We start from the raw sequence: 16,405 nt of genomic DNA, 5'->3' as shown, positions 1-16,405 counted from the left end.
AGTTGTTTACATGTGCATAGGTGACGGGTTATTTACAGGTACATGGCCAACTTTACCAATAGCAACACCACAAAAAGAACCTGCCCACCACCTAGCAGCCTCAGGAGGGTTGAAGCCAGGTGAGTTTTCCCCTCATCCGTGATGGAATGCTGGTAGACCTAGGCTTGTGTGGGTCATGTTCAAGAAATTACAGTTGTGAGTTCATGAGACAAAAGCCATATCATAGCTGGAAGACGGTGTTCCACAACACTCTTCCTCCTACATTCTTTGCACCCTCTATTGCCGTATTCTCTGAACTCTGTCTTATTCAGAGCCTATGTTCAGCACATTGACCAATTAGGAATCTGAGTCTACAGTAACTTCGGTCCACTGCAAAAAGAAGTTTTTCTCACCAAAGCAGAGAGCAGCACTAATCTATGAGGATAAAAATAAAATATTAGGCCAGGCGGTGATGATGCACACCTTTAATCCCAGCACTCAGGAGGCAGAGGCAGGTGGATCTCCATGAGTTTGAGGCCAGTCTGGTCTACAAGAGCTAGTTCTAGGTCAGGCTCCAAAGCTACAGAGAAACCCTGTCTTGAAAAACAAACAAAAAAAATTAGAAAACAGTTTTATGAGTACGACATGTTCTCTTAGCAAAACAATAGCAGCTTCTCTACTAGAACCTGACCTAGTAGAGAATTTAGCCATAAATTTTTGATCTGGTTTACAATACACAGGCATGAATTCAGCCTGTGCAGCAGGCTTCGAATCCAGTTAGAGACCTTTTGGTTATCCCCATAACAGTCATGCCACAATAGTCATAAGGCTGCATCTGTGTGTGTTTGCTGCTTTTTGTTTGCAGAAATAATTACTAATTTTTGAATCTTGTAGTAGCTCTTTGTCCAGATTGTCCATTCCTTATATGCTACCCATCCACTAGCCCAGTGGTTCTCAATTTTCCTAATGCTGTAACCCTTTAATACAGTTCCTCGTGTTGTGGTGACCCCCAACCATAAGATTGTTTCACTGCTACTTTATAACTAATTTTGCTACTATTATGAATCGTATGTAAATGTTTTTGGAGAAAGGTTTGTCAAGGTGGTGGAGACCAGGGTTGAGAACGGCTGGACTTGTCACTGCTGTCTCAGTTGTCAGACCCTTTGTGTTGTTCTTCCTTAGTAATGGGCTGAGAGTGCTGATGTTTGGATATGCTGAAAGTGGAGCTGTACATTTTTCCTTTAAGTGAAAAATGCAAGTTCTTGTTTTAATGAAGATTGCAAAAAATCATTTTAAGGATGGTGTGATCACTAATAAGAATAGATCGCTACTCATAAGTTTGTGAATAAGGTAAAGAAATTTGAACTGGTTTTTCTGTAACTCTTCAGATTGTAAAAGTCACAGCCCTATTGCATAAGTAGCTAGTTAAGATGGAAAGGACATTAAGCTTGTATATTGATATATATCAGAAGAAAACATATGGAGGACTTAGTACTGTCTGTCATTTAGGCAACTACTGATCATGTTGGAATTTGTCTCCTGTTGGTGTTAGGGGAGACACTATAGTTAGTGTTCTGTGGTTTTAAAATTCAATTTGGCATTTTTTAAAAGAGAATAATTTATGAAATATACTGCAAAAGGGCAAGAGGGCAAGCAGGTGACAACAGTAGCTGGAGTACCACCTGCCTGACAAACTGTCTTAGTTGGACCTTTGTTTTTAATGTAATATTGGTAATGTTATGGTTTAAATCTATTATTTTACATTTGGTTTTCATTGCTTCCTTTTCCTCTTTTTTCTCTGATTCTTTTCTTGCTCTTATGTAAGTCTTAAATATTTTTTTACACACAGCAAAGAACATGTGACAGAATGACAAATGTTTCATTTATCGCTTCAGTCGTATTTCTAAATCTGAGGAGATAAAGATATTGTTACAATTTCTCTTTTTTAATAATATACTTTCTCTTTTTTCCATTAATTTATTTTTATAATTTATAAAAATTTAAAGTGTTACTTGTATGTGTATGTTTTCAGAGCTGACTGGCCATTTGGTGTACTGGATAATTAATTTATGTGCTCTTCCCTGCGAAGTCTATTTCTTCCGTTGTTAAGTATTCCTCAGTTGTCTGTAGTTCTTTGTGTAGGGCTGAGGCCTCTTCAGCTAATAGACATATTAATGTGTCTATTGATACCATTCTTGTTCAGGTCTTGTTTTGGCAGCCATGTTGGTGAGATTTCATAGATTCGGTTTCTCTGACTCTTCCAATCTTTCATCCCCTCTTCCACAACGACCCTGATCCGTAGGTGTAGTTGTGATGTAGATGTATCCACTGGGACTGTGCTCCATAATTCTGCATTTTGTTCAGTTGGGGTTTTCTGTAATGGTCTACATGTGTTGCAAAGTGAAGTTTTCTTTGATGAGGAGTGAGGACTAGCCTGTGGGCATAAGGACAAATATTTAGGATGTAGTTAAAGTAAAATTTAGTAAAATGGTGGTTTCAAAGTTCTGCAAGATCCTTGACTTCCTTGGCCCTGGGTAGTTGCTTTTTTTTCCAGTACCACAAAACGATTTTCCTGTTGTCTAGTAGTTGTCCAATCGGAGAGCTGTTGATTGCTGCCAAGGTATGTGAAACACTACTGCGCCCTAGAGTTAATCATGCTATGGTGACCATTGTTGGAGTTCATGGACATCATAGCTGGGGAAGACTATTGGTTGTTTCCCGTTAGAAGCTTTCATGGTTCTCAGGTCAGATCCAACTCAGGTCCTCTGGGTCCTGTGTCCAAAGTGTAAGGTGTCTTCAACAATTGCAACTTAAATCTTCCACCCCTGGAGGAGAATGCCAACAGCAATTAGCCTGTAATAGTTTAGGATTCTTTTGGTCATCCCTAACAACTCAAAAAAGGGTTTCTCGTGCCTAATGTTGGGATTTTTGTTAGTCTTGCCTCTTGAGGGGGGGCATTGACAGACCATATGGGAAAATTTTATTTTATGTATGTATATCCACTATACATATATACACATATTTATAGACTATACATATGGTATAGGCATATTCTTCTGACTTTTTCAGACATCATTATTGTTATTTTATCTTTCTATCTTTTGTATTTGTATCTTAAATTTTTTTTATGTTTCAAAATTTCTTTACCATGTCTATTGTTTGAAGAACATTTAAATTCCTTTTAAGGTAACCCTAGTGGTGATTTTTCTTCAGTCACCTTTAATTTTACAAGGTCTTTTTAAAATGAACTTTTTAAAAATGATTAACTTATTTTTACTTTCTTATGTGTATTGGTGTTTTGCCTACATGTATATATGTCTGTGGGAGGATATTGGATCCCCTGGAGCTGGAGTTACAGACATTATAGGGTGTCATATGGGTGCTGGGAATTGAACCGGGTCCTCTGGAAGAGCAGTCAGTGCTCTTAATCACTGAGCCATTTTTTCCAGCATAGAAGGTCTTAATTTTAGGATTTATTTTTCCACTGAAAACAATGTATAAATCTGAAAATGTGACCAAATGTTAGCCTTTATGGTGTGAATTTTGCTGCCATTCAAAGCATTCACTTGCACACAGTGTGTCATTTCTTTGTACCTGCTTTTCACTGTTTTTCCCTCTCTTTGCTTCTCTGAAAGTTAATTATAATGTATTTTAGCATGTATTTTCTTGAATATCTTATTCTTATTTTCTTAGCTTTAAAACACATGGTTTTGTATATAGCACTATATTTTGTGTTTGTACTTACAAAGCTTTATTAGTTATGAAGTCAGTTTTGTAGTTAATAGCTAGTATTATAGCTTATAAAAGAATACAACTTGAGAATATATTCCCTTTAATAAAAGGAATAATTAATTTTTTGTATGAGGTATGTTCTGAGATCCAAAGTGAAACATTTTTTCCTGTGGTTTTCTGCAAAATAATTTTGAGAACTGTTGATTAAAATCATTCAGGTTTTATTTTGTTTGAAGAGGGCTAATTAGCAGCAACCCTGGATTTGAGACTGATGCTGATAAGCAAAAAGGTGGAATTTTTTTTCTACCTCCAAATTACGTAGTTTTCATAGCTGGTTTTTCTAACCAATTAAATCAATCACAAACTGATGTTTTTATACAGTTAAGATCTGAATAAATTAAAAACAGCCTTTAAAGCATTCAGCATTAGTCTGTGTCCTGATGTTAGATGGAAGAACTGAAGTAGAAAGGGGTGAGAAAAGGAAAGAAGGGAACACAGTGTTTTCCTATTATCTAACTGAAATTTTTAACCTTCCCTTTTCTCGCCCTGTTATCAAATCCTGCTCTTCTACACTCTGGTGCCACTATTCCTCCATGCCTGTGAGTTTGCCTTCTTAGGGTTCCATGTGCAAATGATTGCCTGGTATTTGTGTTTCTATGCCTGTCTTATTTTTCCTAGGCATTGTAAACCTTTATTAACTTGTGTCTTTAAATAGTTCAAGTAATATTTTTACACCGTCCCTCCTTTACTCCTATCTCTGGTAAAATGGAAAGGCTTTGGTCCTCAGAGAACTAGACTGAAATCCTGAATGTCTGGTACATAGTAGCCAGTGAGTAAATTGTATTATTTTATGAATCAATGCTATAGCAAAGTAATTTAAGGAGGTTACTTTATACTTACTATAGTGCTTGGCAATAGAAGGTAGTAAGTAAATCATTAAATAGAAAAGTATTGCATTACTCTTCCTGAAGAGAGACTTAAATATCTATTTACCCCCATGATGGAGCAAAGAAATGATTCCACCAAAGTCTAGCTTGCTGAAGCAATTAGTTTAATTGCTTAATTTAGAGTTTTAGAAGTATGGATGAGGAGTTACAGGCATGCATGTGTGTGTAGGAGTGTGTGTGTGTGTGTGTGTGTGCGTGTGTGTGTGTGTGTGTGTAGGTCATGAAACTAGAAGGATGACTGTGGCAATGAAGGAAAGGATCTTAAAGTAGAGGGGAGAAATAATGGGATACATGTAGCATGAAAACAGAAGGAAACTTTTCTGTGGGAGAAAAAGAACCAGCGGGGGTGGGGTGTGACAGGGGAAGGAAGGGTAATGAAGGAGGAAGAAAAGAAAGTAGTATGAAAATAACTTTACATTACTTTGCAGGCTAAGTTAAAAGATTAATTTAAAAAATTGGGCATGCATGTTTTATAAGGTTTTTAAAAATAGTAATCCTAACTAGAAAAATTAGTTACTCTCAACACATATAAGCATTTTCAAGAAGTTATAATTCTGTTCATAATTTTCTTGAGGGGCGCACACGTGCGTTCTCCCCCCCCATACACACACACACACACACACACACACACACACACACACACACACACACACACGCATGCACGCACACAAAGGCACACACACCCAGAGGGGAAGAGAGAGACAGAAAGGTAGAGGGAGGAGTGCACATGTACCTAATACATTGTAGTTCCAATATTTTGTTCCTAGTACTTCTGGTTAATGTAGTTGTTGGGGGGATGCGGAATAGTTTGGTAATTCAAATTCTGTGGTTGTTGACGTATATTCTTTGTGGTTTTTTATTTGTACATTTAGATGAAACAAAATTTTGGAGCCTGATTTTTTTGAACTTATATATTTTGCTGTTTTGTTTTTAATGTCCCAAATGAACTTCTGAAGACTAATCAAATTACCTCGTGAACTTTCTGCTCACTTGTGCTAATGTTTTTTTTCTTTCTTTTTGCCCTCACCAGAGGAAATAAAAGTTGAAACTGAGAAACAAAGGTTTGTATGATTTCTTTTATGAAATTTATTTGTATACTTGTGAATCTTGGCCAAAATAGTAATATAATCATCTATATTTTTATAATTACAGATCTTCTTCTTTTTTTTTAATTTATTTTCCCTTCCCCCCAGGTCTTCTTTATGTAATCTTTGTAATACAATTGAAATAGTTCTTAAGAAACAACTTCATATAAATTAGTCATTTCTGACATATCATGAGCTAACTTCTTTCTTGAAGAATTTAATGTGTATTTATAAAAATTACTAGGTTTCTTTGATCATGTTAGCTTCCTTAGAACAGAGCAGAAGTTATTCGGAAATGTGCTTCAGTTTGAAGGCGTGTGGAAAGTCTTAAAGCTGCTTAGAATTCCACGATACTGTGTTAGGTTCTTTGAAATGATAGTGGACTGCGGTGGCTGCCCTTGATACTGTGGCAGGCTGCTGACCCCTGGGCTTTGCTTTCCTTGTGTACTTCACAAGGACACAGAGTGCTTCTTATGGTTCCTTCTATAACTGATTTTTTTCTTAATGAATTTGTCATCATTAAGTAAATGTGATATTCTAATTAAACTGTCCTTTTTTATTTAGTCCTCCGCATGGAGAAGCAAAAGCTGGATCAAGTACCCTTCCACCGGTGAAATCAAAAACAAATTTTATTGAAGCAGACAAGTACTTCTTACCTTTTGAGTTGGCGTGCCAGTCCAAGTGCCCCCGCATAGTTAGTACATCTCTAGACTGTTTGCAGGTCTGTATAAAATGATACCTAGAACTGTCTATTTTCAATGTATTTCTAATACTACTCATAGTTAGCTATTTATGTCCATAAAAACCTTGAATACTCTTTTTGAGGTAAGAAACAAAATGTCATTTATATTCCAGATAGACAGTAGTTTCTTTCTTTTTTCTTTTTAATTTATTTTGATAGTAGTTTCAAAAAGATGTTTCTGGTTAGTATCAGTAAGAAACAAACAAATTAGCAAACAAAATATAAGGTTGTTAATAAAAGTGTTGATTTGCTTTCTTTCCACTAGTGATATACTGCTGTTGCTTGTATAGTTCTTAAGATGGGCGCTTACACGCTCCTGTGTGACACTCAACTCCTCGTTTCAAGAAGTCTTCTGTCTCTGCCTCCTAAAGTAGCCAGGCCCACAGGCGTGCACCACTGTACTTAAGTCTTCACTAAAGCCCTGTTATTTTATAGAATGCACCATTTTGGTGTTGACACTGTTTGCCTTCTTACTATTTCCCCCACCTGTGGCATTCATTAATATCAGAAATGTTCATGAGTGTTTCCCCTTTTTATTCTCACATACAAACTCACAGTATCTTAGATATTCTGAGACAAACTTCTAGATGTTGAGTGTGTTTGTTTTCAAGTATCATCATTGTTTGAAGGTTGTACATTCTACTAACAACTTAGTAGCTAAGAAAAAAATGATTTGTTCTTAAGATAGTTTAAAAATAAATTCATCTTATTTTTGACCTTGCTTTCACTTATTGATAGTATTATTCATGCCCAATGTCTTCTCAGCTAAAATGTTAATAGTAAATGCATAATTCTGAGATTTTTGCAACCAGTATTTGGAAACAAGATTTCATGAAGACTGATGATATAAGTTAGAAAGAGATTTGATGTCATTTGAAAGTGTTAAGATAGCTCCCTCCCCCAAAAAACTATCAGTAAAACCTTGTTTACATAGAAAGTAGCAAGCAGTTCTAACATATCACAGACATGTTCTTAAGGCTTGGCTTACTAAAAGTATTGCCTAATAGTTTTGTTATTATCAGACTGTGTTTGTGATTATTCCAGCTACCAATAGTTACCCAGTTTTAGTTAGTAGACTATACAGGGGAAAAAGGCACAGTCTTTGGCTTTGATTATACCTTGATGTTTTTGTTTAAAAATCAATATCTATTCATTCAAATGTATTTTTTCATTCAAATATATTTTAATTCATAGTCAATTAACGTGTTTATTAGTTAGCTTGACAAGCTATTTTGTTATGACTGTTTCAGAAACTTATTGCTTATGGGCACCTGACTGGCAATGCTCCAGATAGTACGACACCAGGCAAAAAATTAATTGATAGAATTATTGAAACAATATGTGGCTGCTTCCAGGGTCCTCAGACAGATGAAGGAGTTCAGTTGCAGATAATAAAGGTAATTAATTACATCAAATGGGTGTGTTATTTATTATGTATACTTTTTAAACCAGAAGCTTTTTGCTTTGGAAATATTAGGGCAGGTTATTTTCTTTGCATTCTGACTATGATAGAGACCATTGGAATAATGTTTAGAACCGTCATGAGATTTGCTGTTTTATGCCAAGAGTTTATTAGAGGAAAACTACATTCCATATCTCATCTTTTGGCCATCCCAGTCAGAATGATCCCTGGGGTCTTCACGATGTTTTCTGTGCCTACCCTGCTTTTTATACATATTCCATCTTTTAAGTTTTAAGATGATTCATAAAACTGTGACCCTATTCATTTTTTTTTCTGTATTGTTAGATCCCACATTGTCTTCTTTCTCAGCCCATGTATCACTAAGTATACTGGTTTTCATTTGACTTTTAGTATCCTCTTGTGCCCATCCACCTATTAAACCTACTCAAAAAATCCTAGTTTGTGCTATAATGAACCTGGATGGTTGAAGTTGAGAAAAACTAGTCATGTCCTTGTTGTTAATGTTACAACTATGGTGGGGTAGTATGTTTATATATTGATATGATATTGTATGAGACATATCTTTGCTCAGTTGTGATAAAATGTAAATATTCTGCATTTTAGTAAACAAAGAGTACTATTTCTAATAAAATTTAGCTAAAGGATGTTCTGGAGTTTATAGGCCGATAGGGAAGCTACTTTCTGAGTGGCGAAAGCCTTAGATATTTTAGTAGTAACATGTTCAAAGTAGCTAGATAGATACACATTACTACCTAAAGTGGTAATTGTTTTTGAAAGTTTTAATTATGAAATGAAAATTCAAATCTTTGTGCTTAAACTCTGGATGCAGTATTGCTTGTGTTTCTTTTCTCTTAAAGGCTTTACTTACGGCAGTAACATCACAACACATAGAAATCCATGAAGGAACTGTCTTGCAAGCTGTGAGAACATGCTACAATATCTATCTAGCCAGCAAAAATCTCATCAATCAGACAACAGCCAAAGCTACTCTTACTCAGATGCTAAATGTTATCTTTGCACGCATGGAAAACCAAGCGGTGAGTGTTGGGGAGCGAAGACACCACAGGTGTTTGGAGCAGTTGCAGTGAAATGAGGTTTCTCCATGCCTTGTCTTTGTGGACAGTAAGGACTCCCAGTTCCTTGTATGTTTTAGTCTTCGCTTTACCGATACACTGTACTGATTTTAGAGTTTTAATTTACAGATAGGATGTATAAGATTGAGTACCTCATGCAAGTGTTTGTATATTGATATTTTTACCAAACTTAAGCTTAATAAGTGTAAAGTATATACAAAACTACTTCATTTGATATGTTCAAGTATACAATGATTCATTGAGCCCAAAAACGAAAGTGCATTCTTTATATTGATGAAGTACATTTTATTTCTTTCGTATGTTAAAGGGCTATGATATTCCTTGTCCTTAAAACTATTTCAGGTTTGTTGAAAAGCGATTAAGACGTAACTTGGGTTTTTAATGTATTTTGTTCTTCATCTTATTGCATAGGTCTTCATAATTAAAGAAAGACTGAAAAAATAATTGAGAGATATTTCTTTTCCATTCTTGACTTTCTGCTTTTTGTTTGGTTTATAAATTTTGTATATGCTGGTATGCTCCCCAACATGTGACATCATGAGTCTTCCTCCATCAATTGCTGCCCTTTTTTTTTTTTTTTGATAGGCTCAGCTTCAGGATTTGTCTTTCCCCTCCCAGCACTAGAATTACAGACACATGCCACTGCACCAGGCTTTTAACTGAGTGTTCATGCTTTCATAGCAAGCACTGTGTCCTGTGCCACCTCCCAGTGTGACTCCTGTAACACACCCATACCAGGGAATTAACTCTAGGATAGAGCCTTACTTGGATTTCATTAGTCTCGTCAACAGCATCTGGTTTCTGACCTAGGATTCGCACGTTACATTCAGTTGTTAGGACTTTGTCCTCTCCATTCTGTTTAAACGCCTCAGTGCTTCTTTCTATGTTTAGAATAAGGCTGTACTTTTTTTTTTTTTTTTTTTTGGCTAGAAATGTTTCCTTTTACATACATCATGCCAAGACGCTACCTTGACAACTTGGTTAAGAATGTTTCTACCAGGAGCTAGAGAGATGATGGGTCATCTGTTGAGAGCACTGTCTGCTCTTGCAGAGGACAGGGTTTGATTCCCAGCACCCACACGTCTTGGTTCACAACATGTACCACTCTCGTCTCCCTCCACACCTTCTTCTGGCCTCCTTGCGTGTGTTGTACAGGGATGTGATACACAGGCAGAACACCTACATACATAAAAGTAAAACATTCTTTTTTTTTTTAAAAGTAAAACATTCTTATAAGAAGGAATATATCTCTCGGGCTCTTCCAGTGGAGGTTATTAATCTTTCTGTTTGGAAGGTATTTTAAGACTAAGCAAATATCTTATTTTTCCCTTATACCCCATTTTAGTATCTTTCAGTAGTAGATCTTGTTGGGAATAATTCTTACTCTGTTGTTTCCTTGGTGTTGTTTATTTTGTTTCCTTCCTTTTCTGTTTATTAACTAGAGTCCTCTTTTTGCAATTTCCCTATTTTTTCAGGTATTTAAATCAAAACTACTCCTGGGTCTTTATTCTATCTTATGTATAGTAACCTGATGTTACCATGTTTTGCCCATGTTATTTCAGCCTGATGTTTTTTTGCTCATTTGACAAGATCCCATTCTGTTTTAAATACCCCAATACTTTCCTAAATCTTAAGATGTTTTATGCTCCTTAAAAAAATACCCTTTGGGGGCTGGAGAGATGTCTCAGCCGTTAAAGGCTAGCCTTACAACCAAAAATATAAGAGTTTGGTTCCCAGCACCCACGGCTATCTCTCCAGCCACAATAAATAGATAGATGGATGGATGGATGGATGGATGGATGGATGGATGGATGGATGGATAGATAGATAGATAATACCCTTTTGTAGGCGAGTTTCTCCATGTTGCAGCTTCTGTTCCCAAATAACCACTTAGAGACTTATTGATTATAAATGCTCGGCTGATAGCTTATGCTTGTTTTTAGCTAACTCTTTTACTTAATTAACCCATTTCTATTCATCTGTGTGCTGCCCCAAGGCTCGTTTACCTCATGTATGTACTTCCCATCCTGCTCAGTCTGTGTCTCATGGTGTCTCCTCAGACTCCATCCTTCTTCCCAGCATTCTCCTAGTCTGGTTCTCCTGCCTGACTTTTTCCTGCCCAGCTATAGGCCAGTCAGCCTCTTTATTAAACCAATCACAGTGACATATATTCACATAGTGTAAAGGAATATCCCATACCCTTGAAAGCTTTCCATAAATATATAGTATGCCATGATAATTAATATTTACCTCTTCCCACTTAAACTCCTCTCAGGACCCCCTCCACATCATACCTTCCTTTTATAATTATTTAATACACTGAGTTCAATTCGTGCTGTTAATGGGCTTGGTTGTACCCTGGGGCATGGCGACTGACCAGTCCACATTCCTAAAGAAACAAGACTTTTGCACTCCCAGTAGTCACCAACTGCCAGCTCCTCAACTAAGAGTATTGCGTAGTAATATTTGGTTTGTATTTTAATAAATAAAACTTGCCTGAGGATCAGAATGCAAAACAGCCCCATTACTCAGCCATACAGACCAGGCACTGGTGGCACACACCTTTAATCTCAGCAGCCACACGAATTTAGAGAAAGATGTTATAAGTAAATCAAGAAGACTAACATGTACTCTATGATGGTCACATACAGGTGTAAAGATGGGTGAAGCAGAGACTAGAATAGAGGCATTATTTTCTAACTCTATTTGCTCAGAGAGCCGGAAGCAGGGACTCAGACACAATAAACATACTAGTAACTTGGTTAAGTTCTACATCTACTGTAGCATGAACAACCTACCAGTGGTGACATCCCCTAAGAAAATGTATTCTTCCTTTCCTAGCAGCTGTTAGTTGCCAGTAGTTCCTTAGCTGGGTGCAGCGCTCATGCTAGGATGCTGGCTGGTTTGTTCTTGTCCATATTTTGCAGGTAGCTGCAGCTGCTGTGAGTTCATGAGAGCACTGGCCTCATTGTCTCTAAAAGATGTATTGCACAGCCTTTTTCTCCATCGTCTGACTCTTAATTCTTTCCATTCCCACTTCCCTGAGCCCTAGGTTGGAGAGATTGGCATAGCTGTTCCATTTAGGGCTTAGCATTCAATAGACTCTTACTCTCAGTGCCCCGGTGAGTTATGACTCTCTACATTAACCACTGACCACTGCAAAAAGAAGCTTTTCTCATTGAAGTTGAGAGCAGCACTGGTTATTTTTTTCTTGAGTTGGTGGCACTGGGTTGAAAGGTGATTGTTCTCAGATTTTCTGGTATTAGCAAGCTACATATGCTGTAGTATTGGTCTTAGAATTGTTTTCATTCTAATTGTCATCTAGTAGTGCTTTTATTTGTAAAATAAGAATTTTGGACTAGTAATTATAAGGTTCTTTGACCTTTTTAGACTTTAGAATCAGTTAATTCAATTTTACTTATATAAATATATATAATTCTATGTAATTTGAAATATTGCTGAAGATTATGAAATGATATTGATACTGTGAAATATTTATCTTTGTGGAAATTAATTCTTTGATAATCCTTCATATCAGCTCCTGAATGCTGAGAGAGATGTGCTAGGAGCAATAAAGTTCTAAAAAATAAAATCCTGGGATCCTAGTTGATGTTTTTATTAGCATCTTGTTAAGTGAGCCAGTTTATTAGGTGGTATTACATACACAAAAATGACAGATCTTCTAAAGTAAAATGTATTGATTGACACAATTATTTTTATGCTTTCTAGATGACTGGGCAAAATAATGTAAGCTCTCATGACAGTTTTACTTACTAAATATAGTTTTAATACAGTGTTAAAAGGTGTTTGATACGATGATGTCAGAACATGTTACAAAAGGGTATGTACTGAAAAGTTCCTACCCATTTTTTTCCATTTGATCATTCCCTAATCTCCACCCCATGTAGATGTTTCTTGTTTATCTTTCTAATACTTTATTTCCAGGTTCAAAAACAAAAGGGAGGGTGGGAAGGAGAGAAGGGAGCAAGAGAGGGAGAGAGAGAGCATAAATGTAAAAAAGTACAGTTGTACTTTGTTCCTGTTTGTGGGTTATTTATTTGGTTTTGGGTAAATATATTATTGGCAGCGATCCAGTTACTATTTGGTGGCATTAAAATTATTTTCATTTAGATAGTATATTTCTCAGTATCAGACATCAAATGCAAAGTCTGAAGAGAAGACTCAGTAGCTAAGAGCACTTGCTTCTATTCCAAAGGACTCCAGTTCAGTTCCCAGCATTCAAATCAGGTGGCTCAGAATCCACCTCCCTCTCTTCTGGCCTTCATGAGCACCAGCTCATGTGACATTCAGAGATGTGGATACTCACATGTAAATAAAATAGTAAAAAATGAACACCAAATCAAAGGGATATGTCAGTGAAGACTTCCTCTCTGTTCTTGTGCACCAATTTCCAGACTTCTAAGGAGTAGCATAGTTTTCTTTTACTATATTTTACTTTGGGCTATAATTCCCAAGCCCAGAGAAAAAGGATACATTATATAAAAAATTTATAGTTAGGTGAATTTCAAGCTACTTATTTTACTAATACTGAAATCATCTTGTTCTTTCCAGTTACAGGAAGCCAAACAAATGGAAAAAGAAAGGCACCGACAGCATCATCATCTGTTACAGTCTCCAGTAAGCCATCACGAGCCTGAATCACCTCATCTTAGATATTTGCCTCCTCAGACTGTTGATCAACTATCCCAGGAACATGAAGGGGATCTTGATCCCCATACACACGATATGGATAAAAGTCTTCAAGATGATACAGAGCCTGAAAATGGATCTGATATTTCCAGTGCAGAAAATGAGCAGACAGAAGCTGATCAGGCAACTGCAGCTGAAAGTAATCTTGAGATGGGGCTGTGGGTGCTCGATGTAAAGGGCAGAGGTGGGATGAGTTTCTGATGAATGTGAAAGGAATGATTTAAGGATTACCACAAACTTTGTGATGATTGTGAGCTTCTCTGTCAGTGGTAAAGCTAATTCACTAACCTGCGAAGTCTCTCTTAATGATACCGTACATTCATTAGCATCTCATGAGCATATGCTTTATAGACTTCTTTGGAAGAGAGTTACCTTTCTAAAAAGAATCAGAAATGTTTTACAAAATTGCATAGGTACTTTCCTTTTTTACATTAGTTTTATAGCAAAAGATCTACTTAGGGCTTTTAGAATATGGTTGAAAATTTCATGCCATTATTGGTGTAGGAAGTATCATGCCTGTAATCTCAGGATTTAAGAGACTGAGGCAGGAAGATCATGACTTTGAGACTGGCCTCGTGTACACAACAAGAAAAAGTAGCACAATCTAAAAACAATTTTGATTAACCAAGTAAATACAAAAAGTTCATTTAAAATATTTATATCTTTTTGAATATTAGTGAGGTTTATGTTCTCTTTCCATATTTTCTTTTTTAAAATCTGTGTATGTGCATGATTTGTGCGTGCCACAGTGCATGTGCAGAGGTCAGAAAACAATTTTGGATGTCAGTCCTTGCCTTTCCATATTTCTTAAGGCAGACTAGCTGGCCCGGGACCTTCCAGGAGTTTCCTGTCTCCACCTCCCGTCTCACTGTAGGAGAACTGAAATTACAGACAAGTGACGTTTTGTGCGTTCTAATGATTTGAACTCAAGTCTTTATGCTTGTATAGCAGGTACTCTACGCACTGAGCCAACTTCCTAGTCCTGTGATACATTTTCCAAGAAAGTTTCTATGTGAGAGAAGTTAAATTGTCATAAAAAACTAATTTTTAGATAAATTTTTCTATAGAAATAAGCACATGAAATCATTTTCTCTTTATTCTTTCAGCCTGCCAGAGAGTTTGAGTTTTTTCCCCCTTAACTTGATTTGAAAAATGATAGACATTGTGTTGCTTTGTGTTGTAGATAGATAGGGCTTAGTTAGACTATATCTAAAATCTTGGCTTTGAGGGAAGAACTCAACTCTTTGACTTTTTTTTTTAAAAACCATGTTTTCTGGAACTCAGTAGTGGCATAAACAAATGTGTATGTGTACCTCCTTGGATGGAGGCAAAAAGGCAATCAACCTAAAGCACCGTTTCTTGGGTGCTACCCATTTTATATATTTTATTTTTGAAATAGGGACTCTGACTAGCTTGAGGACTCACCAGTTAGGCTAGGCTGGCTGACCAGCGACCCCAATGATCTACCTGTCTTCACCTCACCAGAACTGGTATTATAAGTATACACCACCATACCCAGTTTACATGTATACATGTAATTCTGACTGCTCTAACCTCTGTTCTGTATAGAAGTTTCTTTTCCTTGTACATGTTTTTGTTCTGTTTTGGGACCCAATGTGTTTAACCAGGACCATCTGTGTGACTGAGTGTGTGACTCTCCATTGGAGTCCAGTAAGGACTCAACTGATGTGGCAGTGACTCCCCAGTTTCCAGAATTTATCAGTGATCACTAGTTCAGTCAGGCCTCAGGGAAGGACATCTCTTGCACCCCTCCCCCATCTGATGACTGTTAGCAGGCCTTTTTTTGTGCTGGGTGTATGTAGACCAGTCCAGTTGCTTTGAGTCCATGGTTGGAATGGCTGTATCATGCCTAAGAGAAAGATAGTATTCTGAAGCTCTTCTTTCTGTGTTCTAGCTCTTACTTTGTCCCATCCCCTTGTCTAAAGTTGACCCTTATAGGAGGTGGTAGAAATGTGTTGGTTATGGTGCAGCACTTAACCTCCATTTTGTCTCAGCACCTAGTATGGTCATGAGTTCCTGCAAAGACAGTTTTCTCTGGTTAAGGCGAGAGTGTCATTTGCCGTTGACACTCAACTGGTGTTTTACTCTTATAGCCCTGGCTGGCCAGGAATGTGTTAGATAGACTTATATAGACCAGACTGGCCTTGAATGCATGGAGATCTTCCTGCCTCTGTAGTGCTGACACCCACCTTTTTCATGTGTTCTGAGTATCAAACTCAGGTCCTCTTGCTTTCCTGACAAGCACTTTACTGATAGCACTGTCTCCCCAGTCTTCCTTTTGCTGTATTTGAAAAGGCTGCCTTAGGCAGACCAGCCATTCTCACTACTAGGTAAGCAACCAACTGGTGAACTCAAGTGCTTTATCTAAACTGCTTTTGCCAAAATCACTCCTACTTTTCACTGCATGTTTAAAGTTGATTCAAAGGACTGATCTCTGACATAAGCAGGGTTTTATTTGTTCCTTCATTTATTTATGCATTCAGCAAACATGTTGAGCATTCTGTGTTTTATACTCAGAGTACTAGAATTTGGGGTTAAGATGATAGATATAGCTATTGCTTCTACTGTGTTTGCTGCCTTTAGCCACCCAATGGATCAGATGAGCATGAACAGGTATAATAGGTTTCCTAGAAGAGGCATGCTAGGTAGTTAGGCTGAGGGGAATTAGAAAA

General features: G+C 37.0%; 1 protein-coding gene across 2 annotated transcripts in view; it reads left to right on the top strand.

Moving 5' to 3' along the window:
• The window catches only part of Arfgef1 (ARF guanine nucleotide exchange factor 1), a 96,110-nt gene that overhangs the window by 12,903 nt on the left and 66,802 nt on the right, over window positions 1-16,405 (top strand). For both annotated transcript variants that reach the window (XM_085677313.2, XM_048420484.3), the window contains exons 2-6: window positions 5,689-5,719; window positions 6,308-6,464; window positions 7,736-7,882; window positions 8,766-8,945; window positions 13,575-13,851. In XM_085677313.2, the coding sequence (XP_085533439.1) occupies window positions 5,689-5,719; window positions 6,308-6,464; window positions 7,736-7,882; window positions 8,766-8,945; window positions 13,575-13,851 (792 nt within the window). The remainder of the gene's footprint in view (window positions 1-5,688; window positions 5,720-6,307; window positions 6,465-7,735; window positions 7,883-8,765; window positions 8,946-13,574; window positions 13,852-16,405) is intronic.

The sequence above is a fragment of the Myodes glareolus genome, chromosome 16 (assembly GCF_982192425.1).
Source record: "Myodes glareolus chromosome 16, mMyoGla1.1, whole genome shotgun sequence".
NCBI classification, from domain to species: Eukaryota; Metazoa; Chordata; class Mammalia; order Rodentia; family Cricetidae; genus Myodes; species Myodes glareolus.
The sequence above is the reverse complement of the archived record's forward strand: the minus strand, read 5'-3'. Positions and strand labels throughout refer to the sequence as shown.